This window comes from Microcaecilia unicolor, chromosome 4 (assembly GCF_901765095.1).
Source record: "Microcaecilia unicolor chromosome 4, aMicUni1.1, whole genome shotgun sequence".
Taxonomy (NCBI): domain Eukaryota; kingdom Metazoa; phylum Chordata; class Amphibia; order Gymnophiona; family Siphonopidae; genus Microcaecilia; species Microcaecilia unicolor.
The window spans coordinates 234,493,370-234,519,157 of NC_044034.1; the positions used below are offsets into that span (position 1 = coordinate 234,493,370).

A 25,788-nucleotide genomic window follows, 5' to 3' on the forward strand; every position below is an offset into this window, starting at 1 on the left:
TTCTTCCTGATCAGATTATATTTAATAGACTATCTTGTCACTGAGGAATAGAAAATGGTTGACATTTTACTTGCTTTGCATTTTCATGTCTCATGTCAATATACAAGTAGAACTGTCATGCAGGTTTTGCTAAGAATTTACTCAGGCATGTCCTTCTACTTTGATAGTTATATTAATAGAAAAATATCTATTTGCCATTGCCAGAATAATTTATATTGATACTAGTAATGGCAACAGAAATACTAATGTACCTTTCTCACTTGTTGAAGAAAAAAGTTCCTTTGACATAATTTTGTTGCCAATATCAAAGTGTGCAGCTGTATGTTCTTCAATTAGATTCCTGTGGAGTTTAGCTACCAATCTGGGCTTTTTTTTTTTTTTTTTTGCTGAAAAGGATATTGAAATGTGGATGGAAGTTTATGCAATGTCAAAATCTAATTGAAAAACTTGAAGGTGATTTTCTCACATACAGATTCATAGTATTCTAAAATGTTGGCATATTTTTAAAAATGGGGGGGGGGGGGGGGGGGGGGAGCTAGTTTACTTATTTAGATTTTGCTCACACCTTTTTCAGTAGTAGCTCAAGGTGAGTTACATTTAGGTACTCTGGATATTTCTCTGTCCCATGAGGGCTCACATACCTGAGGCAATGGAGGGTTAAGTGACTTGCCCAAGATCACAAGGAGCAGCAGTTGGATTAAAACTGGCCACCTCTAGATTGCAAGACTGGTGCTGTAACCATTAGGCCACTCCTCCAGTTGCAGAGAATGAATTACTGGCAGAATGAATTACTGCCACCAGAAACTAGTTGTGCGGGTAGTTTTATAGTGTGGCACCTAAGTTATGCCTATTTTATAAAAAAAGTTAAACCATATACTATTGGCCAATCTTTACTGTAGAAATGTATTGATAGCTGAATTCTCTTCTTCCACTTCTTCTTCTACTGGTTTCAGCAGTGTAACTTGCTGGTGTGAGAACTTACACAGCGAGATTTACAACACCCACTTCCTCGCTGACCAGTGGATGAAAAAGCTTTATTCTGCTACTTTAAATTTTACTTTAGAATAAACACATATCAAAATCCTCAGTGAGGTTATTATTTATACATATGGGAGGAGATTCTTTATATGGCACTTAAAAAATCAGTACTGAAATCAGTGCCAACTAAGCATTTTCTATAATCAGTGCCTAGATTTAGGGGCTGATTATAGAATATGGTTAGTTGATACCTCAGAGCCTAAAACTAAGCGCATCCATTTACACCAACAAAAAAATATTTTAAATCCCGGCACACAGAGTTATGCACACTGGGCCATATTCTATAACTACATACGTAAATTTTGGAATGCCCATGAAACGGTCCCTGACCACGCCCCTTTTTATCTGTGCACGTTAGAAGTTCGGTGCACTTTGTTACAGAATATGCTTAGCGAGCTGTGCACATAAATTCTAATCAGTGCCAATTAGTGCTCATTATTGCTTGTTAAGAGCTGTTATCAAGGTTGATTAACTCGTTAAGAGAATTAAGTTACGCATGTTGTTGTAGAATCCAAGTCAATTTCGGTGTAGATCTCTAGGTGCACTATTATAATACTCATCTTAAGTGAATGTGCAGCTCAGTGTGACTTCGGAGACCATTAATCCAAAGTTTTCCATTTAGTCAATACTTGCCGCTCATCCTGAGTTAAATTATGCTTATCTGTAAATCGATAGCCCTCTTCTCCACAGATTCCAGATCTCTTAATACCAAATCTGTAATGCTATTTACTACAAGATTCATAGCTCCTGGAGGTTGCCACCTTGAAACAGGTTTACAAACAGAAATGTCAGGGCCAGATGGATTATCCAAAAAGTAGTTTGTCAATTGAAGCTTCTGTAAAAGCTTTTTAAAAAGCTATCCTAAGGCTGAATGGATCATACTGTTCAGTCGGCACATAACCCAAACCCAATTCTAACACTTTCAACTCACTGTTCTTAAACTTAAATCAGTCAAATTTATTATTGTTTCCGAGTTTGTCAAGTTCGTGGACCCAGGGATTTCCCTCCCTGCTCACTCTCCCGTTTTGTTATAGCGATTTTTCTTTCCTCCACCTCTGGATTGAGTATTTCCTCATTCAGTTTATCATTAACATCATTACTATCATCACTACCTTCACTGGATTCACCTGAAGACCCCTCCAAGACCACTTTTGTCTTAATTCCGTATTCACCATCCTTTTTATTCCAGGTGTACACTCGTCCCGACTGATAATCTCTCCAATCTCATTTCAACTTCTTAATTTTCATTTGATCAAATTCTTAAGTGTCTCCAACATTTGTTTCATTTCTACTGTCTGTTTATTATACGCATCCAAAGAGAACTTTTATCGTAACTCAATCTCCATTATCACAATCTTAACTTTAAGATCTTTCTGAACCTCAGCTGTGGTTTCCACAATAAGGACCATCAAATCCCTACTACATCTATTTAAGATAGCTGTCCACTTATCGACAAACACCTTATCCATAGAGAAAATGTTTGATTCTTTCAACATATGAAGCCCCCTTGGGATTAATGACTTCTTCAGATAATGTACCAATGTAAGCCCCCTTGGGATTAATGACTTCTTCAAATAATGTACCAATATACTAGCATGAAGCTCCGCCTTAATCAGTCTTTTATTTAAATTCTGAAATTCTAGCCAAGAAGTCTGAGGAGAAGTATCTTTAGATTCATCCAACAATGCTGAACATTGAAATATCTGTCGCAGTTGTCCATCTGTATATCACTTAAGTTTTGAGTCATATTTTTAGTAAACCATATACTAGCAATACTGTGCTGCAGTTCAAAGTGTTTCTCTAGGTCTTCATAATATGTCCATCATTCTTGCCAAAGGTGGCCACCATACTAAGAGCACAGCGCAAATCATACATTGCCCTTTTGGGGCAGTGGGTTCCGCTTAACACAAGACTATCTCTACTTCAGGAAGCAGGTGAAAGCTTGGCTTTTCAACCAGGCCTTTAATGAAAGAAGTAACTAACTTGTTAGTCTCACTCACACACATAAGGAGTGAAACGGGCTGCACATACTGCAGCAGGGTATGTTTATCCACTCCCACCCTAGCTGAGATAACATTTAACCATCTCTCTGACCTCATGTGCAACTTTCTTTAAATTAGTCACCTTACATCCTCTTACCTATCTATATGTTCCATCTTTGCTTATCTGAGCAAAAGGGGGAGTAGGGAGAGTTGGCTCTTCTCAAACACTGAAGGAGATGTGTAGATGGATAAGAGCCTTTATTACAAAACATCAAAAGCGACTCAACACAGCTGCTGTGTTTCGGCGCCTAAGCACCTGCCTCAGGAGTCTACAAAGTATACAGTAAAACATGGAAGAGAAAAAATCAAAACAACACAAAGAGAAACTATATTCCGAAATAATACATATAAATGAGTTATATATAAAAGAAACATGTAAAATCATACAAAATATAAATATATCTTATGAATAAATCAGGCAAATAACATAAACATGAGAACAGTAAAACATTGTCCAGTGAAAACCAAAATTACACAATGGGAAACTATATTCCAAAATAATACATATGAGTTATATATAAAAAATGTAAACAACGTATCATACAAAATATAAATATATCTTATGAATAAATCATGCAAATAACATAAACATGAGAACAGTAGTGAGATCATGTAAACCAACATGAAACCTATTATATAAAAAATATATATAAAATAGTTTCACCTTTAAAAAGTATATATTTAAGATAACATCTATAAAACCAACATTTGATAGGTGTTAGTAAACATTAGAATCTACTGGCCTTATGATGTAATGAATGTCAATATTAAAAAGAGATATTCTTATCAAATTTTGGACATAAATTGGGTATCAATATAACCCTGTGAAGGGAAAGAAAAGTGAAACTCACCCATCGCTAATATACAGGGGAATAACATTAAAGAAAATAAGAGGAAATGGCAAACATATGTTCAGACGTATTGTCAAGCCCACCTCCACTGTAATGATACCCTGGGTCTAGAGGCTGTCTTGGGTGGAAATAGGCTGCCGATTAGCATATAAACTGTGTGTATTTAAACAAATCTCTGTTTATTTTAAAGATATAAAACCCTGATTATAGTGCCGATATGAAATAAAATGTGTATGTCAAAACTTTAAATGAGCTATCTCGGAACCTCCAAGGAGAAAAAAGAAGAAAGAAAATGCACAAATTACCTAATGTAACAAAAAAAGACAATGGAAACATTAAAGAAAACAAGAGGAAATGACAAACGTATGTTCGGATGGATTGTCAAAACCCTTCTTCACTGTAATAATGCTTTGAGTCTAGAGGCTCTCTTGGATGGAAAGAGGCTGCCGATGAACCTATAAAACATTGCTCAGTGTGTATATAAACAAATCTATGGTTATTTCAAAAGATCCTAATATGAACTCTAATTATATTGTGGATATGAGACAAGAGGAAAAGTACACACTAAAGAAAAACTGGTATTCAACTTGCCAAACGAATTATCTTCTGGAAAAGGAGGGATCTGGGCTGGTCCAGAGGAACTAAAGAAAGCAAATTAGCAGGTAGGACCTAATTTCTCCTTCCTCAACATCCCTTGACTGGCCCAGAATGACTGGTGGGAAGTACCAAAGCAGTCAAACAAGGGAGGGAACCACAAGCCCTGCCGAAAGAACACGCTGACTAAAAATCGTGTCTCAACACGTCTGGACATCTACTCTGTAATGCCAGACAAATGAATGTAAGGAAGACCAAGTGGCCACTTACCAATATCCACCAGAGAAATCCAAGAATGATCTGCCCAGGACGTTGCCTGACCTCTGGTAGTTTAAGCCTTTATTTCATCCAGCTCTGGCTTACTTTACAGAATATAGGCAGAACCAATCGCCTCCTTAAACCAACAGGCAAGAGTTGCTTTAGAAGCTGCCAAACCCTTACAACTACCACCTAGCAAAACAGAAAAACAGTCCAAACGACAAAACTCCTCTGGTCACCGCATGGTGGATGCGTGGAATGGCCTTCCGATGGAGGCTGTGGAGAAGAGGACTGTGTCAGAATTTAAGAACGCGTGGGACAGGCATGTGGGATCCGTTAGGAAAGGAGGAGTTAGTGGTTACTGAGGATGGGTAGACTGAATGGGCCATTTGGCCCTTATCTGCCGTCATGTTTCTATTGGCCAGTCTTTACTGTAGAAACGTATTGACAGCTGTACTCTCTTCTTTCACAGTCCTAAGTAATAAATCTACAAGTCTCAACGGTGTAACTTATTGGTGTGAGAACTTTACACTGCAAGATTTACAACACTCACCTTCTCATTGACCAGTGAATGAAAAAGTTTTTTTCTGCTACTTTAAATTTTATTTTAGAATAAACACATACCAAAATCCTCATTGAGATTATTATTAATATTATAGATATGATGCTATTATAATACTCATCTTAAGTGAGCGTGCAGCTCAATATTGGTTCAGGGACCATTAATCCGACATGATTCATGTTTCACTAATGCTGTCTCAAGGATGCATCCCCTAAAATCAGGGAGAAAATAGATTAATAAATACAACCCTATATACTATAAGACCTATATCTTCCCCTTAAAAATGAAATTCTACCATCAGTTTAAGCACCAGCTGTCTGGAGAAGTGCCTTTCAACCCAGTCAAAATGGTGATGGCATTTTTTGATATTATTTATAAGTCCACCCTCATGATGACATCACCTATCTAAAGCCCTCCTCCAAACTCTCCCGACTAAACTAAAGTCATCCACTCCCTGGTTTAACTCACGAGGCACTACTGACTGCAATTTAAAAATCCATTGCTACTCTTTAAAGTTTAAAATCCTCTCAATAGAAAAGTACATTTAGAACAGTGTTTCCCAAGTCCGGTCCTGGAGTAACCCTTGTCAGTCAGGTTTTCAGGATATCCACAATGAATATGCATGAAAGAGATTTGCATGTAATGGAGGCAGTGTATGCAAATCAAGGCCATGCATATGCATTGTGTATATCCTGAAAACCTGACTGGCAAGGGGTACTCCAGGACTGGACTTGGGAATCACTGCTTTAGAATATTAATGCCCCACCTCCTCCAGGAAGCAGGCACACATATTTTCACTTGCTCTGAAGCATACACAGATGTTCTGGCTATTTCTATGTGCACCGCTTTGAGTAAGCACCTAGAAGTAGTAAGCACATATGTTTATGCAAGTATACCTTCAATAGTTTTATAAAACTAGCAGAGTGGTGTAGTGGTTAGCACACTGGTTTTGCAATCCAGAGGTGGCCGGTTCAAACCCCACTGCTGCTCCTTGTGATCTTGGGCAAGTCACTTAAACCTCCATTGCCTCAGGTGCAAACTTAGATTGTGAGCCCTCCTGGGACAGAGATATATCCAGTGTACCTGAATATAACTCACTTTGAGCTACTACCATAGGTGGTCGGTGGCCCAACTGTTTGAGGAAGCTAAAGGGGGTGGAGCTTAAATCCATAATGGTCTGATAACACACAGAAAAAAAATAAATAAAAGTCACAATTAATACCTTTTATTAAAATTAGATATGTATCATATGACAAAGAATAAAGTGGTTCTAAGCACAATCGCTCAATTGCAAAACACTATGCACAACTTTGTGCAAAAACACACTCAGAACCTTACTGTACCATAAATATTACACTGGGCAGAACCTAATACACCAATATACCACCCATACGGAAAATGCAGACCGTCAACAATATGAAACAAGGGATCATATCATCACAATTCTCATGTAGAGCCACAAAACACCCTAATTCATGTTTAATGTGGGATAAAATGCCATAAATAAGTAAATAAATATAAACTTTTAATGTTGAGCACCTGATTCTCAAAGTGGACATATTCCAAACACTATAATGAAAATAAAATGATCTTTTCTACCTTTGTTGTCTGGTGACTTTCTTTTTCTGATCATGCTGGCCCAGTATCTGATTCTGCTGCTATCTGTCCTCAGTGCAGGTCAGGAAGTCATCCTCGTTAAATATCTCCCTGGCAACCCAAGACACCTCCAGCCAACCCCCCTTGCTCTCCCAGCAGTAAGGTAAACAAACCATAAACCAATTTCTTCAACTGGTTACACAAGGCTAGAGGGCTTTCACTGCAGCTCCTGCTGTGAGGATGGAGGTAAATCAACAATTTAAACCCCTCAGAGCACAACAGGGGAGGCTTAGCCTTTCCAAGGCTCTTATACCGGGCGCCTATGGCTACTACTGAAAAAGGTGTGAGCAAAATCCAATAAATAAAAGCCTATTTCTGTGCATAAACATGCTGTCTCATCTACAAAGATGCTTTATAAAATTACCCTCATCTTTTAATTTAAAACAAGTTTAGATTCTCTATGGGCTCCTTTTACGAAGCGGCACTACCGATTAAATTATTGCTGTGGCAGCACTCTCCTCCCCACACCCCCTTGCCTTCTGATCCCCCTCACATCACATTCTCCTTCTGATCTCCTTCCAACATCACATACCCCTTTCAACCCTCATGATTACAGACCCCTCCAATCCCCTCTCTATCTGTAGTCTCTGTCCCCCCAAGAAAAAGCCCCACCACCCCAAAGCTCTACCCTACCTTACCCTATCGCACCCACACCCAAATAGAACTTACCCCTGGGGGGGGGGGGGGGGTTGCCACTGGTGGTCCAGTTGGCCTAGGTGGGAGTCATCACGCTCCACACCCATCTAAGTCTGCACTAGGATCCAAAATGACAAGATGTATCCTAGTGGCAGTCTCATGGTATTACTGCTATGGGGCATCATTCTATATAAGAATGATCCCTACTACTGCTAAGGGGCATCCTTATATATAATTATGCCCCATAGCAGTAATACCATGAGACAAATGCTAGGGGCATCGGCACCATTTTGGATCCTAGTACAGACCTGGATAAAAGTGGAGGAGAATTGCTCCTGCCCAGGCCCACTACACCACCAATAGCAACCACAGGTAGGGCTCTCAGGAGATGGTGCTTGTTCTCAGGGGGACAATGTTTGTGGAAGGGGAGGGGAATCTGATGGTGAACAGGGTCTGTGATGTTGGGGAATCAGAAGACGGGTTAGAAGGCATATGAGATGTCAGGGGAGGATAGGAAGGGGTATGAGATGTCAAGGAGGTGGGCACTGCCACAGTAGTTCCTACAGAACGGGTATACTGCTAGACTGCCAATAACACAGCTGCACTTACTACTACTACTACTTAACATTTCTAGAGCGCTACTAGGGTTACGCAGTGCTGTACAGTTTAACAAAGAAGGACAGTCCCTGCTCAAAGGAGCTTACAATCTAAAGGACGAAATGTCAAGTTGGGGCAGTCTAGATTTCCTGAATAGAGGTATAGGGGTTAAGTGCCGAAGGCGACATTGAAGAGGTGGGCTTTGAGCAAGGATTTGAAGATGGGCAGGGAGGGGGCCTGGCGTATGGGCTCAGGGAGTTTGTTCCAGGTGTGGGGTGAGGCGAGGCAGAAAGGGCGGAGCCTGGAGTTGGCGGTGGTGGAGAAGGGTACTGAAAGGAGGGTTTTGTCTTGAGAGCAGAGGTTGCGGATAGGAACGTAAGGGGAGATGAGGGTAGAGAGGTAAGGAGGGGCTGCAGATCGAGTGCATTTGTAGGTTAGTAGGAGAAGCTTGAACTGTATGTGGTACCTGATCGGAAGCCAGTGAAGTGAGTTGAGGAGAGGGGTGATATGAGTATATCGGTCCAGGCGGAAGATAAGACGTGCAGCAGAGTTCTGAACGGACTGAAGGGGTGATAGATGGCTAAGTGGGAGGCCAGTGAGGAGTAGGTTGCAGTAGTCAAGGCAAGAGGTAATGAGAGAGTGGATGAGAGTTTGGGTGGTGTGCTCAAAGAGGAAAGGGCAAATTTTGCTAATGTTATAGAGGAAGAAGCGACAGGTCTTGGTTATCTGCTGGATATGCACAGAGAAGGAGAGGGAGGAGTCGAAGATGACTCTGAGGTTGTGGGCAGATGAGACGGGGACGATGAGGGTGTTATCAACTGAGATAGAGAGTGGAGGGAGAGGAGAAGTGGGTTTGGGTGGGAAAATAATAAGCTCGGTCTTGGCCATGTTTCGTTTCAGGTGGCGGTTGGACATCCAGGCAGCAATGTCGGATAAGCAGGCCGATACTTTGGCCTGGGTTTCCGCAGTGATGTCTGGTGTGGAGAGATAAAGCTGGGTGTCGTCAGCAAAAAGATGATATTGGAAACCATGAGATGAGATCAGGGAGCCCAGGGAAGAGGTGTAGATTGAAAAATGAAGGGGTCCAAGGACAGATCCATGAGGAACTCCAACAGAGAGCAGGATGGGGGTGGAGGAAGAACCATGAGAATGTACTCTGAAGGTACAGTGGGAGACATAAGAGGAGAACCAGGAGAGGACAGAGTCCTGGAACCCAAATGAGGACAGTGTGGCAAGAAGTAAATTGTGATTGACAGTGTCAAAAGTGGCGGATAGGTCGAGGAGGATGAGGATGGAGTAGTGACATTTGGATTTGGCAAGGAACAGGTCATTGCAGACTTTAAAAAGTGCCGTTTCTGTCGAGTGTAAGGGGCGAAAGCTGGATTGAAGCGGATTGAGGATGGCATGAGAGGAGAGAAAATCAAGGCAATGGCTGTGAGCGGCGCATTCAAGTATCTTGGAGAGGAAGGGTAGGAGGGAAATAGGGCGGTAGTTGGAGGGACAGGTAGGGCCAAGTGATGGTTTTTTGAGGAGTGGTGTGACTACAGCATGCTTGAAGGTGTCCGGGACAGTTGCAGTGGAGAGAGAGAGGTTGAGGATATGACAGATGGGGGGGGGGGGGGTGACAGTAGGAGAGATGGTGTTAAGTAAGTCGGTGGGGATGGGGTCAGAGGAACAGGTGGTGCATTTCGAGGAGGAAAGATGATGGGCGGTTTCCTCTTCAGTGATATCAGGAAACGAGGAGAAGGAGGCCTGGGTTGGTTGGTTGAGGGAGTGGGTTATAGGGTGAAGAGGAGGAGATGGTTTGGTGGTGAATTAGAGGTTGATCTTCTGCAGCTTGTCGCGGAAGTAGTCAGCCAGTGATTGAGGAGAGAGTGGGGGGGGGGGGGGAGCGGAGGGCACTTTGAGGAGGGAGTTAAGGGTAGCGAAGAGATGACGAGGGTTAGTGCTGAGGGAATTAGTCATTTGGGTGTAATAGTCCTGTTTGGCAAGGAATAGGGAGGACTGGAAGGAGGACAGCATGAATTTGTAATGAATGAAATCAGTATGGGTGCGAGATTTCCTCCAGAGGCGTTCAGCTGATCGGGCGCAGGAGCGAAGGTATCGGGTGCAAGGGGTCAGCCAGGGCTGGGGATTAGTACGCCTTGTGGGATGGGAGATGGATTGTGCAAGGGAGTCCAGAGCAGGAGAGTGGCATTGTAAGTGGAGACAGCCTTGTCGACAGACTCGGAGGACATGATGGAAGGGAGGAGATTAGAGATACTAGAGGATAAGGTGGGAGGGTCGACAGCCTGGAGATTCCTAGAAGTAGTGGTTAGTGTTGGGCGGGACTGAGGGGGAGGGTGATGAAGTGTGAAGGTGATCAGGTAATGGTCAGAGAGAGGAAGAGCTGAGGCGCAGAAATTGGAGGGTGAGCAGGTAGAGGAGAGGACGAGGACAAGACAGTGGCCAGATTGGTGAGTAGGGGTAGTGGAGCTCAGTTGGAGGTTGAAGGAGGAGGTTAGAGTGAGGAACTGAGAAGTGTATGAGTCGGATGGGTTATCAGTGTGTATGTTAAAGTCTCCGAGAATAAGGGATGGGGATGAGGGCTCAAGAAAAACGGAAAGCCAGGCATCAAAATCGGTAAGGAAGGAAGAGAGGGACTTATCAGGGGGCGGTAAATGACTGCAACTCTGAGTGGCAGTGGGTAGAATAGAAAGAACCACTTCAGGTGGCATTATGTGTAGCTGCTCTAGTCATGACAGCTAGTGTACAGTACTGCTCTGCATGGTAGCTATCATTGCAGGCCACACCTATGCATCACATCTAATACACCCACATGCAACTTATGTTAATCAGCTGGCACAGATTTTGTACCATATTCAATGCTGTAATTTATATTAGATGTCAGAGTGAGTCTGCTTAAGATAACTTAGTAAAAGGCCCCTACATCATAAATAAATTGTTTATTCACAGAATAAATAAAGGTTAACAACAAAACAAGTGTGCAGGTTCATGTAATGGAGAGAACCATTTGACAAATGTTTTGGAGATTTGAGTCATTTTAATTTCACAATTTCACTGAAGGAGTTATTTGAACAGACAACCCAACTATGCATGGAAGAGTCACAGATTTGATTCTATCATTGGAACAGATTAGTACTGTGTTCCACATATCATTTCAGTTTGTGATTATTTGATTTAAGATTTGTCTGGACTTTATAAGTGCAGTGATGGCATTCAGAGTTGCCTATTCATTTATTCTGAGTACTTTCATATTTAAAATGTATAATTTGATATGCTAGATATTCACAGTTTAAAGTTTTTAAAATAAGATTTTGTGTGTGTTTGATTTTTTTGTCGTAATCCCTTAAGGTTAGGGTTTGAAATATATTATTTTGTGCTACTCCTGATTTTTTAATAGTAAGTTGGGCATTCCATAGGGCCAGGTCCAGTGAAGCAGGATCAATATAGGACACAAAATGGCAAAAAAAAAAAAATCACTAATACTTTTTACCAGTTCAAGGGTTATAAGAGGACTAATGAACAAGTTAAAGAGTGTAGGTGATTGATTGATTGGTAGATTGAGAGGTGTAGGAATTGACCATAAGTGGATATCAGATCATTCATTGGTATGGATAGACTTCCCAAACAAAAAAATGACATCAAGCCATACACATTAAAAAACAAACACTTACCACCATATTTTATATATCGCGGCTAGAGATCTGTGCTGAAATCCAAGCAGATTCTATAACAACACACGCAACTTAACGCTCCTAACCACTACTCATTTGTCCTCCTCCTCCCCTGTTCCTCTTTACCCTGTATTTCCCTTGCCTGTAATGTCTTGTCTGTCTGTTTTATCTAGATTGTAAGCTCTTTGAGCAGGGACTGTCTCTCTATGTCAGGTGTTCAGCGCTGCGTGCATCTGGTAGCGCTATATAAATGCTACTATTAGTAGTAGTAGTAGTAGTAGTAGCACTGATAACAACACTTAACAATCAATAATGAGCACTAATTGGCAATAATTAGAATTTACGTGCACTTGTTAAGCGTATTCTGTAACGCAGTGCACCTAACTGTTAAAGCGCAGGCAAAAAGGGGCATGCTTATAGGCAGAGAAATGGGTGTTTTGTGGGCGTTCTGAAATTTCCAAGTGTAGTTATAGAATATGACCCACTGCATCTAAATCTATGTGCCGGGATTTATGCCATGTTTTTGTTGGTGTAAATAGAGGTGCATAACTTTAGGCACTGAGATATCAACTAAGCATATTCTATATACCGCACCTAAATCTAGGAGATACATAGAATATGCTTACTTGGCAATGATTTACGCACCAATTTTTTAGCTGCTGTATATAGAATCTCCTTAATGCTTAAAATATATAAAGTGAGAATGGTGCTCAGAATATAGTGTTTGTGATTACTTGTGATATACAATCAGCTGGCAATCACTAGATCCGATCATTGCACCATTAATCCCCACAAAGCAAACGTATTCAGTCTTCAAGTTACTGAAAAAGAGGGAGACTTGTCTGAAACAGATGATCTGCAATGAATCAGTTTTTTCACCACTCAAACATATCTCAGGCAGGGAGGTGCTTAGCATGCCAGAATAGTTCATAATATTCAAAATGCACAATCTTCTTATTCCAAAAAGTACTTCAAAAGTCCATAAAAGTTAATATTCCAATGTTTCACCATAGGCTTCTTCAGGAGGAAGGATCAATAATAAAGTCTTCCTAAAAGAAAAAATAAACCTCAGAGACTCCTCACAAAATCATTAAAAAAAATACAGAAATACTTACACAATATAATTAAAAGAAAACCCAGTTCATGACTATTCACAGACCAAGGTCACCAGACCTCGAGAGCAAAACCATTCAAATGAAACTGGCAGTTTGATTTAAATACGTCATGATATCATCAGCAAATGACGAAAATAATTCGGATTGGATTAAGCATAATTAACTACCCAATGGCCATTTAACTTCTCTGTTTCGCCCAACAGGGTTAACCATATTCCATAAAAAAAATAATTTCTGCTCCTGATATATTAGTCTTTGTGAAACATCACCTCCCCTTGGCATGTGAATCTGCATAAAAACAGCAAATTTAAAGTCAGCCAGCACATGTTGGGCTGAATGCCAATGCTCTACCAGTGGGGCTTCTACCTTGCCAGTACAAATGCAACTCAAATATTCAGCAACACAACTCTTAATAGTACGCCTAGTGTGACCAATATACATCTTCTGGCAAGGACAGGTCACACAATATATCACTTGCATTGAGTTACAATCTGTAGTGCTCTTAAGAAAAACTTTTTATTAATATTAGGAATAATAATAAACTCAGTAGTCAATAGCTACGTAATGCAAGGTTCCATGTTAGGAGTCAGCAAACAAGAAAGGGAAATAGGTGTCTTCGTTGATGATACATTGAAACCTTCTGCTCAGTGTGCTGGCTAAGAAAGCAAATAGAATGTTAGGTATTATTAGAAAAGGAATGGAGAACAAAAATGAGGACGTTAATAATGCCTTTGTGTCGCTGCATGGTGCGACTGCAACTCGAATATTGTGTTCAATTCTGCTCACTGCATCTCAAAAAAGATATAGTGGAATTAGAAAAGGTGCAGAGAAGGGCGACGGAAATGATAAAGGGGATGGGACGACTTCCCTATGAGGAAAGGCTAAAGCGACCAGGGCTCTTCAGCTTGGAGAAAATACGGCTGAGGGGAGATATACTAGAGGTCTATAAAATTATGAGTGGAGTGGAATAGGTAGACGTGAAGCGTCTGTTTGCTCTTTCCAAAAGTACTATGACTAGAGGGCATGCAATGAAGCTATAAAGTGGTAAATTTAAAACAAATTAGAGAAAATGTTTCTTCACTCAACGTGTAATTAAACTCTGGAATTCGTTGCCAGAGAATGTAGTAAAGGCAGTTAGATTAGCGGGGTTTAAAAAAGGTTTGGACGGCTTCCTAAAGGAAAAGTCCATAGACCATTATTAAAATGTTCTTGGAGAAAATCCACAGCATATTTCTGGGATAAGCAGCATAAAATGTTTTCTACTTTTTTGGGATCTTGCCAGATATTTGTGACCTGGATTGGCCACTGTTGGAAACAGGATACTGGGCTTGATGGACCTTTGGTCTGTCCCAGTATGGCAATACTTATGTACTTATGTACATTTGTTTCTTTAAAAGTATGTTCAATTAGAAATTTGCATTTATTGGAACAATACCCGACGTGGCCACGTTTCGCCCTCAGGCTGCGTCAGGGGTATAAACTATAAAAACAAAACACAAGTATAAAAACATGTATAACCATACATATTAACAATGTCATAAGCATGATTCAACTAATAAAAGGCAATTATATAAAAAAGAGATTCAACATATATAAAACAATCCTTTAAGAGTTCTAAAAAAACATGTTTATACATGATATCATCTATAAAACAAAATATTTATAATTATCATTAAAATCATACATCACATAAAATTTTTATCAGAACATCTACAATTACTCATATCACATTTATAACTCTCAATAAAAAATGTTAAGATCATACAATTAGAATCAAAACATTTCAATGAAGAGGGGAAGAAATTTCTTTATACATACCTATCAAAAGTGTATGTAAATATATCATACACACTAGTAGTTCCAAAAATCTAGTTCTACACAGATATAAAAACAAAAAATAAAAATATCATCAGACAAGAAGCATATCTAAATGTGCACAAAACTTTTAAAAGACTCTAGACATTCTAGTTTCTCCACTGGTATTCTTAACACAAAACCAAAAAAACTCCTTAGAAATAACCAGTCCACATTACTGCTAGAGGCAGGAAACAGTTCACTGAATAAAAGACTTCTCACAAAAATATAACAACAGAGGAAGCACTGCAAGCACTCAATCTTAAAAACAACATCTAGTACATCTCCATCAGATCACAGCTAGACTCCCTACATATTCCAAAGATGTGCAAGATGAACAGAAATAAAGCAAACACTTACCCACTTATCTGCTACTTCCAACTAAACTGATATGCATTAGCATTACTAGCTTCTGAGACCCATGACTCATATAGCATCATAAGGTTAAAGGTCATCTCTAAGCACATTGCAAGTATCTTAAAGGGCCAGATAGCTATTTTACATTGGAGAGCCAGATTTTAAAATAAATAGTGCTTAATTGTGAAATGTTCATAAAGGTTACAAAACTGATGATCTAAATTAATAAAAGCTGAGATACTATCGGGCTCATTTTTGAAAGTGAAGGATGCCCATCTTTTGACACAAATCGGAAGATGGAAGTCCTTCTCACAGGGTCGTCCAAATTGGTATAATCGAAAGCCGATTCTGGACGTCCCCAACTGCTTTCCATCGCAGGGATGGCCAAAGTTCAAGGGGGCGTATTGGAGGCCTAGCGAAGGCAGGCCTTGGGCTTGCCTAACAAATGGACGTCCTTGACCCATAATGGAAAAAAAGGGCGTCCCAGACAAGCACTTGGACGACTTTACCTGGTTGTGTTTTTCTTATGAGCAAGGCAAAAAAAGGTGCCCGAAATGACCAGATGAGCACCGGAGAGAATCGGGGATGACCTCCCCTTACTCACCCAGTGGTCACTAACCCCCTCCCACCCTCAAAAATATCTTTCAAAATATCTTTTGCCAGCCTCAGATGTCATACTCAGGTCCGTGACAGCAGTATGCAGGTCCCTGGAGCAGTTTTAGTGGGTGCAGTGCACTTCAGACAGGCAGACCCAGGCCCATCCCCCCCCCCCCACCTGTTACGTTTGTGGAGGAAACAGTGAGCCCTCCAAAACCCACCACAAACCCACTGTACCCACATCTAGGTGCTCCCCTTCACCCGTAAGGGCTATGGTAGTGGTGTACAGTTGTGGGTAGTGGACGTCCATCTTGTTTCGATAATACGGGTTTTCCCACCCCTCCATCGGGATGTTTTGCTAGGATGTCCTCAACAAAACCTGGACGTCCCTTTCGATTATGACCCTCCACATGTCCTTTCTTGTGAATTGAGGAGGTAAATTGAGGTAGAGTAGGTTGAGATGTACGTGGAGGGGCATAATTGAACGCGAACGCCTATCTCCATGGGCGTTTATCTCCGAGAACGGGTCCATGAAGGGGCAGGCCGAACCGTATTTTCGAAAAAATGGACATTTTTGAGCTGGGCGTTTGTTTTTTATTTAGCGATAATGGAAACTAAAAACGCCCAGCTCAAAAACGTCCTAATCCGAGCCATTTGGTCGTGGGAGGGGCCAAGATTGGTAGTACACTGCCCCCCCTGATATGCCAGGACACCAACTGGGTACCCTAGGTCAGTGCGGTGGACTTCAGCAAAAGCTCCCACATGCATAGCTCCCTTACCACGGGTGCTGAGCTCCCAACCCCCCTTCCTCAAAACCCACTACCCACAAATGTACAACACTACCATAGCTCTTAGGGGTGAAGGGAGCACCTACATGTGGGTACAGTGGGTTTTGGAGGCCTCCCATTTACCAGCACAAGTGTTGCAGGTGGGGGGGGGGGGATGGGCCTGGGTCCACCTGCCTGAAGTGCACTGCGATACCCACTAAAAGTGCTCCAGGGACCTGCATACACGCAGGCCTCTAGGACTTGTTGCTGCTGTATAACATTGGCACACCAGTTGACACCTGAAGACTAATCTCTCCGAAAACGTCCTTTATTGGAATAAGCACGTTTACTCACAGTTAACTGCAGAGGTTGTGCCCCACTGGCAACGAGTCTCCCTGGTGCTGAGATGAGCAGTAGGTCAGAGCTGGCAGAATGCTGTACAATGCCCTCTTTCAGCCACATTCAAGGTGAGAACTAAGTTGTCTAACGTGGCTAACACAGGAAAGGGAACTAAAACTGGCTTACAAAAATGGCCACTACCGCATGGACTACAACAGGAAACACAACAGGGCACACTCTGACCCAGTACGCAGGGGGAAAAGCACCATGGGAGAAGAGCCTACCAACTACCAACATCGTGAGACTGTAACACAAGCTAATGAAATCACGGAGCCCAATACCCTACACCCACCACAATGCAATGCTGATGTGACCCTGTAGTGCACCCGAGAGCCACATCTGACCCAGGGAAAGGCTGTGAGAGGATCGAACACATTCTGCTGTCATGGAGGTGGGTACGGCATTTGAGGCTGCCATACAGGCTGGGAAAAAAGTTTTTAAAGTGGGTTTTTTTTGGTGGGAGGGGGTTAGTGACCACTGGGGGAGTCCGGGGAGGTCATCCCCGATTCCCTCCAGTGGTCATCTGGGCAGTTGGGGCACTTTTTTGGGAATTGTTCGTGAAAAAAAAGGGTCCAAAAAAAGTGACCCAAAATCGTGGTAAAAACGCCTTTTTTTCCGATTATCAGCTACAGACGTCCATCTCTCCTCGGCTGATAACCACGCCCCAGTCCCGCCTCCGACATGCCTCCGACACGCCCCCGTCAACTTTATTCATTTCCGCGACGGAGTGCAGTTGGAAACGCCCAAAATCGGCTTTCGTTTATACCGATTTGGGCGCCTTTGCGAGAAAAACGCCCATCTCCCGATTTGGGTCGAAATATAGGCGTTTTTCTCTTTCGATTATAAGCTGGATTGTGAGCTTGGAATTTGACTGGATGTCACACAATGTTTTAACTGTATCCAACAAAATTGCTGATTTGGATGTAATCCAAATTGTGCTTGTAATACTGGAAAAGGTTTCACTTTGTTATCTATCAAGATTTGATCAATAGACCAGATTCCTTTGTTAAATCATTCTTTTTCGAATATTGGTTTACCATTAACATTTTTGGATTATTCCAAATTATTGAATGAATATTGGAATCATAAGGAATGTCTATAAGTTTATCTAACAGTAGAAGACAAGTAAAAGAGGAAGAGATTACGACATTACCCTTTAAGATGTCCAATAAGCCAAGAGACATATGGGAATTGAGACAGAACTGTTTTCAAAGTTCCCTTTCAATTTGTAGCCATTTTGGAATATATTCAGAATCAGTTAGCAGCCATCAGGACGCTTGTTGCAAAATAAAGGATTTATATGTGGAAAAAGTCAGGAAGAGAAACTCCTGCTTTACCTTTTGGATTTTTGAGTGTGGTGAGTGTTATTTTTGGCATCCTAACTGCCCATAGGAATTGACTGATAAGTGTGTCTAACTGCTTATAAACAGTTTTGGCAAATAAAATAGGGATCATGCTTAGAATACAATTAATTTTTGGAGCAACCATCATTTTGATGGTGTCTAAGAGACTCCACCAAGAGAGGTGGATGGGAGACCAAGATTTAAGAAGAGATTGTATTGCATGAAAAGTTTTGTAAATATTAATTTTTATTGTATCCTCAAAGGGTGACTTTAATTGTATACCAATGAATTTTAGACCTTTAGATGACCAGACTAAACCAAAAGTGACCGCAATATCTGGGGTGGCATGGATATTAAGTGATAGGACCTCAGTTTTCTGAAGATTCATTTTATAACCTGAGAAGGAGGAATATATCTCTACAAAGCTGAAGAAGTGAACAAGACATTGTTCAGGATTTTAGAGAAAAAGCGTAATATCATCTGAATAAGTGGTGGCAAAATCTTCTCCTGTCATTGCTGGGTAGAGTGGCACTTGTAAATTGCTTTATTCTTTGTGGATTCATAGAGAAGAGAATCAAATGCATAAGGCAGTACTCCTCAACCTTTTCTATTTTGGGGCACACTTTCAAGCTCATCTGATCCTTGATGCACCCCAAACCAAATTTTGCAAAGTTGTCATTATTTGCTTATCATTGGCTACTGGCCATATGAATGTGAAATGCCAAAAAATATGCTTTACACTAAAATATACAGTGTTTAAAAAGCCTACAAATAATTAGACAGGTAGAGATGTAGGAGAAAAGTATATGGACCACAGCAGACACTTGCATATCCATTTTTTTTAATGGATATGTTTTGCTATCAGCACAATACATGTTAAGTTGTGTATCTCTATAAGTACATGTTTTCCCATCCCAACAGAACAAACTAGACTGTTACAGGTCACTACACTGAAACGTCATGTAAGCAGAATACTGCAACCTGTTCACAAGCACAAAACACAGACAGACCCTCAGCGAAGATAAAACAAGGGACTACAGCTTAGTAAGGGGCCCTCTTACAAAGGCGCGGTAGGCTCTATGCGTTTCCGGCATTAATCAGCAGTTGGAATGTGCCGACCGGTCACCGCGTGCGCAGTGCGTGAGTTCATACCAGTAGTCAATGGGTGGTGTTCAGGGCTCAGGCCATAGATAGGCACGTTGGTTTCAGTTTTACCGCAAGCTCTTTTCCCGGCCCATAGAAAAAAAGCCCTTTTTCACAAATATAGTAAAAACTGGCCCAGCGTGCACCCAAAAGACGCGCTCACACTATCGCAGACCACTTTTTACTGTGGCATAGTAAAAGGACCCCTAAGAGAGATATGGGGAAAATAAATTACAAACTGGAAACAGCAATACCAGAGACATAAAAATTGAAATGCAAGGTATCAGAAATGTGCATTTCTCAAAGTTGAGATATTCCAATTCAGACAAAAATATTTTTTTCTACCTTTGTTGTCTAAACATTTTATTTTTCCATTCCTTTTGGACCCAGTTTCTCTTTTCTGTGTCCCCTTCATTGTGTTGTTCTGGTGCAACTGCTGCCCCCCCACCCCCCAATACCTGTGTTACTGATGGTAATATACACACTGAATCAGTGGTGTGCTGGGAAATTTTTAACAATGGGCTCTGTCTCCAGGCCTAGCTAGCCCTACAATTTTGGGGGGGGGGGGGGGCTGGGGTGGACTAGATGAACAGTGCATTCCTCTCTCCCCCTCCCCCTCCCCCTCTCCCCCTGTGCAGGCACACTAGGCATACCTTTGCTGGTAGGGATGATGTTCCCCACCAGCCGAATGAATGGACTACTGACACTCCCTGCTGCTTATTTCTGGCTGTGAGCAGCATGCCAGGAATTCTCATACATACTTGCAGGAGAAGTCCTGGCATGCTGCTCAGAGCCAGAAACAGGCAGTGGAGAGCAATGGCAGTCCATTTATTTGGCTGTTGGATCTTGGTATCCCTGCCAGCAAAGGTAAAAGAGTTACAGATGCCGTGAGACCCTTCTCAAGGCTGGAGATTTACCACCACTATGCTGGAGACTGAAGGCCAATGACTGAGGTTTTTCTCGTGGGCGCCAGCCATGTCTAAAACCAGTTGTGGCAGACACACATTCCAAAAACTGACATATTCTAATAAATTAATAGAAAATAAAATTATTTTTTCTAACTTTGTTGTCTGGTCATTTTATATTTATTATTCAAGTCACCTGAACCCAAATTTTGGGAGTCAGTTGTTGAAGTAGCTACCTTAAAACCAGCTCCTAAAATTCTTAAAAAGCTAACAAACGGCTCTTACAAGCCTGCTCCAGCACACCACTGCACTGAATACACTCAGGGGAATTATGTGCCATGAAAAAAACAAAATGCACCAGAATACTACAACATATTAAACAAAACAATATTTGCAGTGTTCTGGAAATATACACAAGAACTTTAACACTTAGTTCCCAGTCAGCCCTAGTTCCCCTGACCTTTAGTTTATTGTTAAGTTACCAAGGAAGTTAGGATTCAAATCCAACCACTGCTCCTTGAGATCTTAGACCGGTCACTTAATCTTCCTTAGTCTTAGGTACAAAAAGGATAGGAATATACCTACTATTTCTGAATATTACTCTTTTTTTTTTCAATTTTAAGATTTTTATTCAACACATCAAAAACTTGTACAATACACTTAATAGCAGCTTCAAGGCTGCAAGCTCTCATAAACATCTCAAACTCCTCTATAACACTTACCTGAATATTACTCTTATTGAGTTACTAGTGAGAAAGGCATAAGCTAAATCCAAATCTAAAATCCAGTACTTGGCGTATTGTGGAGTATAACAAAACTTTCCAAAAGTTATACAGGACCAATAAAGCAATTCTTGTATAACACAATAGCACTTACTTCTGAGAGTCACACAGCAGGGGGCCTTCCTAGGAAAAGGCAGCATCATAAACATGTATTTTGTTAATTTATATTTACAATAAAAAATCCATACAAATTTTAACAAATATCAGTATCAACAACATAAAACCAAACTAAAATAAGCTGCAAAATCTACTTGCACTGTGCTTATACTATACCTCACACCAGCGGATATGCCAAAAAAACAAAAACAAAAAAAGCCTTCAGCAGTCTCTTAAACTGAACTACATTCCTAGCAAGGTGTAAATAGCCAGGTAAATTGTTCCTCAAATGTGGTCTTGCAATGGAAAATGCAGTTGCCCTTGTATCAGCATAATGTACCTTCCCCAGATGTACAGTCTCCAAATACTGTTGTGGGTAATAGAACATCAATATACGTAAACAGGCTAGATTAGTAGGGATCTATCCTAAACAGACACTCAATACTAACAGAGTACCTGGCTGTTTTCACACACAAACACAGATAGACCCTTACCAAGTACAGAATAAGTAACCAGAAACGGAAAAAAGAAATATGTTGACAAAACTTTAACTGAAAATCTAATAAGTTGAACTCTGTATACAGAGAAATTAAAACAGGGATGCATGCCCCCTTGTATTGTGAATAATATAAAAATAGCAGATGTACATTTCAAAAAATGACACATTACATATGCTAAATTAAAAAAAATAATAAATAATAAAACAGAAATGGAAAATAAGGTGATCCCTTTTTACTGGACTAATTTAATACATTCTCCGAGGACAAATAGGAAAGATGTAGCCTTACATATGGATGACGTTATCCTAATGGAGCCTGGTACAGACACCACCATCACATTATGGTGGTGATATTCAGATCATGAGAGGCAGCCCAGATAACTCCCATGGTTAGTGGTGAGCCCAGAAATTCAATGCTGAGTCATTTCCGGTGACCGGCATTGAATATCTGGTTTATTTTTGACCAGCATAAACTTAGCCAGCTAGGTCAATATTGAGCACTGACTGGCTAAGTTCATAGTGGCCAAAGATAGACCTGAAATTTACGTGGCCTGATTTGGCCACAAAACATAGCTGGCCAGCATTTGAATATTCACAGCTAGCCAGCTATATTGCATGATACATCTGGCTATGTGCTGACCGTGAATATTGAGGTGGTGATAAGGGCTCCCGTGCTAACCCGGCAGTAACCGGGCAGCACGCGGTGATGCTCGATTACTGCCGGGTTACTGCCGCGGAAGCCATAGGCCCCCGTATAAGAGGCTTGGGGAGCTAAGCCTCCCCAGCCCAATCTTGACGTTCCCCTGGCTGCTGCCCTCACAAACGCAGGGCTTCCACAGCAGCCAGGGAGCTCTCCCACCGTCCTTCCTGCTCTCCCCGTCGGGGAGTCCCCGACTGGCAGCTCTCCTTGCCCCCCCCCCCGCGCGTTACCCCAACCCCCCGCCAGGGCCCACCCAACATCCCCTCGCAATTTGCCTGCCTCTTATCTTCACCCATACCCGTCGCCGTCAGCGCTGCCTCACTGCCTGCCATTCATTTTCACAGGCAGCTCCGTTCCTGCTCCCCTTTGCCGCGTCCTCCGGCTCTCTCTGATGCACTTCCTGTTTAACAGGAAGTGCATCAGAGAGAGCTGGAGGAGTGGATGCGGCAAATGGGGGCGGGAACGGAGCTGCCTGTGAAAATGAATGGCAGGCAGTGAGGCAGCGCTGACGGCGATGGGTACGGGTGAAGATAAGAATGCTTTAGGGAGTCAGGGACCGAGGCAGCATGCTGGCTGGTAGAGGTGAGAGAGGGAAGTGGGAAATGTTGGGGGGAGATGCATGGGGGGAGAGGGAGAAATGCTGGATGTGAAGGAGGACGGAGAGACAGATACACATCAAGAGAAAAGGAGAAATGTTGGAACATGGATGTGGGAGGGAGGGAGACAGAGAGAGAGAGAGAGATGCTGTATGAGGATGGGAGGGATGCTATAAGGGGAAGGAAGAGGAAGAAAAAGATAGATGTTGGGCCCAGGGTGCAAGGAAAGGAGATACTGAGAGTGATATGGGCAGTGGGAGAGAAGAAGGAGGGAAGAGAGGTTGTACATGGGGATGGATGAGAGGGAGGGATAGATATACACTAGAGGGGAAAGAGAAAAAGAGGGAGATTGTGGATCCAGGGACAGAAGGGAGTGAGGAGAAATGCTGGATATGGATGGAGGGGAAATGGCTGAATTTAAGGGCTGGATTGAAACAATTTGAGGGCAGATGTTTAAAGTGCAGAAAGGATAGGGACAGGGCTACAGATGGTAGATAGGATGCATAAGGACACAGGAGGATGGTGGACATGGTGCGAGAAAAAATATCAAATGAAAAGAAGACACTGCGTAAAACAGAAGACACTGGGACCAAAGTGAATAGAAAAACTAAATGATCAGACAAGAAAGGTAGAAAAAAGCATTTTATTCAGAATATATTAACTGGAATATGTCAGCTTTTGGAAATATGCATTTGTGATGTTTTGCATGTAAGTTTCAATTTTTCTAGTATTGCTGCGTGCTGAGTCTGACTTCTTGAGGTAACTTTCCAGTTCAGTATTTTGCCTTCATATCTGTTATGTCATGTGTTTTTCATGTGTGATCAAGGTGCAGTATTCTGCTAGCGTGTAGTATTTTCAGCCCTTTTTGTTTTTTTTTTGTTTCACTAGGTTGTGTACTGGTGTTTTAGAGCCCGGTGTAATTACAGTGCTGCTTTTCCACGCATAAGGTTGTAGCTCGTTCTGTCCTTGGAATTAGTGCTGTTATGGTTTGGTAAGGTTATGAGTGTGTTTTTGTACAAGTTTGTGTATAGTGTTTTGCAGTGGAGAAATTATGTATTGGCCTTACTGAGGTGGCACCAAATCATTAGAAAGGGTTTTAGAGCCTAAATCATGACACACTACCTCTTGAAGGATCTACATACAGTCGTTTATAAAAGGAGCTCATTGTGAACACTTTCCACCCTAAAAGGGTGTTTTGTGGCTCTACATGAGAATTGTGATATTATGATCCCTTGTTTCATATTGTTGACAGTCTGCATTTTCCGTATGGGTGGTATATTGGTTTATTAGGGTCTGCCCAGTGTTATGGTACAGTAAGGTTTATGAGTGTGTTTTTGCACAAATTTGTGCATAGTGTTTTGCAGTTGAGCAATTGTGGTTAGTACATGCTTTGAGCAACCACTTTATTCTTTGATATATGATACATATTTAATATCTAAATTTAATAAAAAGGTATTAATTGTGACTTATTTTTACTTATTTTTTTTCTGTGTTGTCAGACAATTATAGATATAAGCCCCGCCCCTGGCCCCACCCCTAACCCCGCCCCATTTAGCCTCCCCAAACAGTTGGGCCACCGACCGCCTATGGCGGAAGCCCTTTCTGGGGGTTTTCTTTTCCTCGTGGAATTGGCCCCCACATACTCCCCTCCCCCTGGGGCTCAATGGCCCTCAAGAATTGGCCTGGATTCACAAGCCCTCCCCCAACCTTCCCATGTAGTCACTTGTTTTACCGGTGGTCCCTGATGTCTAATGGGGCAGGAACCATGCCCACTCACTGCCACTTCATGGCTGCTGGGATCAAAAATGGTCTTTGGGGAGGGTGGAGCTGGTAATGTCTGGAGGGGAGGTTGTGAAGGCAGTGTGTGATTAAAGTGGGGGTGCTGCATGGGATTTCAAAAGTTGGGATTTAGCACTTCTCTTGATGCTGCCACTTAATTGTGTCTTGGAGCAGGTCTGAATTCTAACATCTGGGTTTTCCCACTGCAGATGTGAACTCCCTATGTGAAATAAAGAATGCACCTCTGTATTTTCATCCCATCCCGATCACTCCCTCTCCCTGCCCTCCCATGCTCACTTCCCATCTGAATTTACTTGGCTTCCTAAAGTTTGAAAGGTCCACTTTCTGTAATGGCATTCCAATTTCTTGGCTTTTTCCAGACCTTTAAATGTTGCTATTTTAGAAGCACCCTGACATCTAAATAAGGGCCATAAGTGCCTACGAGGCTCATTTTCAAAAGAGAAAAAAATCCATTAAGTGGCATAAATCTGCATTTGGACATTTTTCTCACAAAAACATCCAAATTGGTATTTTCACAACCAATTTTTATATGTTTTTCTATGAAGTCCATCGGAAGTGCGTTCAAATCACAAGGGGGCGGGATCTGGGTGTTTCTAACACTTGGACATTTTTCTGCCATAATGGAACAAAACAAAAACATTCAGGGCTATAAGTTGGACATTTTGGTCTAGACCTGTTTTATTAACAAATAAGCCACAAAAGGTTCCCTAAATGACCAGATGACCACTGGAGAGAATCAGGGATGACCTCTCCTTACTCCCCCAGTGGTCACTAACCCCCTCCCACCCCCCAAACATGTGATTAAAATATTACTTACCAGCTTCTGTGCCAGACTCAGGTTCATTAGAGCAGCATTTAAGTCCCTGTAGTCTAGTGGTGGGTGTAGTGCACTGCAGACAGGTGGACCCAGGCCCATACCTCCCT

The 25,788-nt window shown here is 41.7% G+C and overlaps 1 protein-coding gene across 4 annotated transcripts in view; it reads left to right on the plus strand.

The window, feature by feature from the left end:
* The window catches only part of FGF14 (fibroblast growth factor 14), a 786,891-nt gene that overhangs the window by 396,206 nt on the left and 364,897 nt on the right, over positions 1-25,788 (plus strand). The window contains exon 2 of one of the 4 annotated variants that reach the window (XM_030201339.1): positions 4,775-4,783. The exons of the other annotated variants lie outside the window; for them this stretch is intronic. Within the exon in view, the coding sequence (XP_030057199.1) occupies positions 4,775-4,783 (9 nt within the window). The remainder of the gene's footprint in view (positions 1-4,774; positions 4,784-25,788) is intronic. 4 annotated transcript variants of the gene reach the window in all.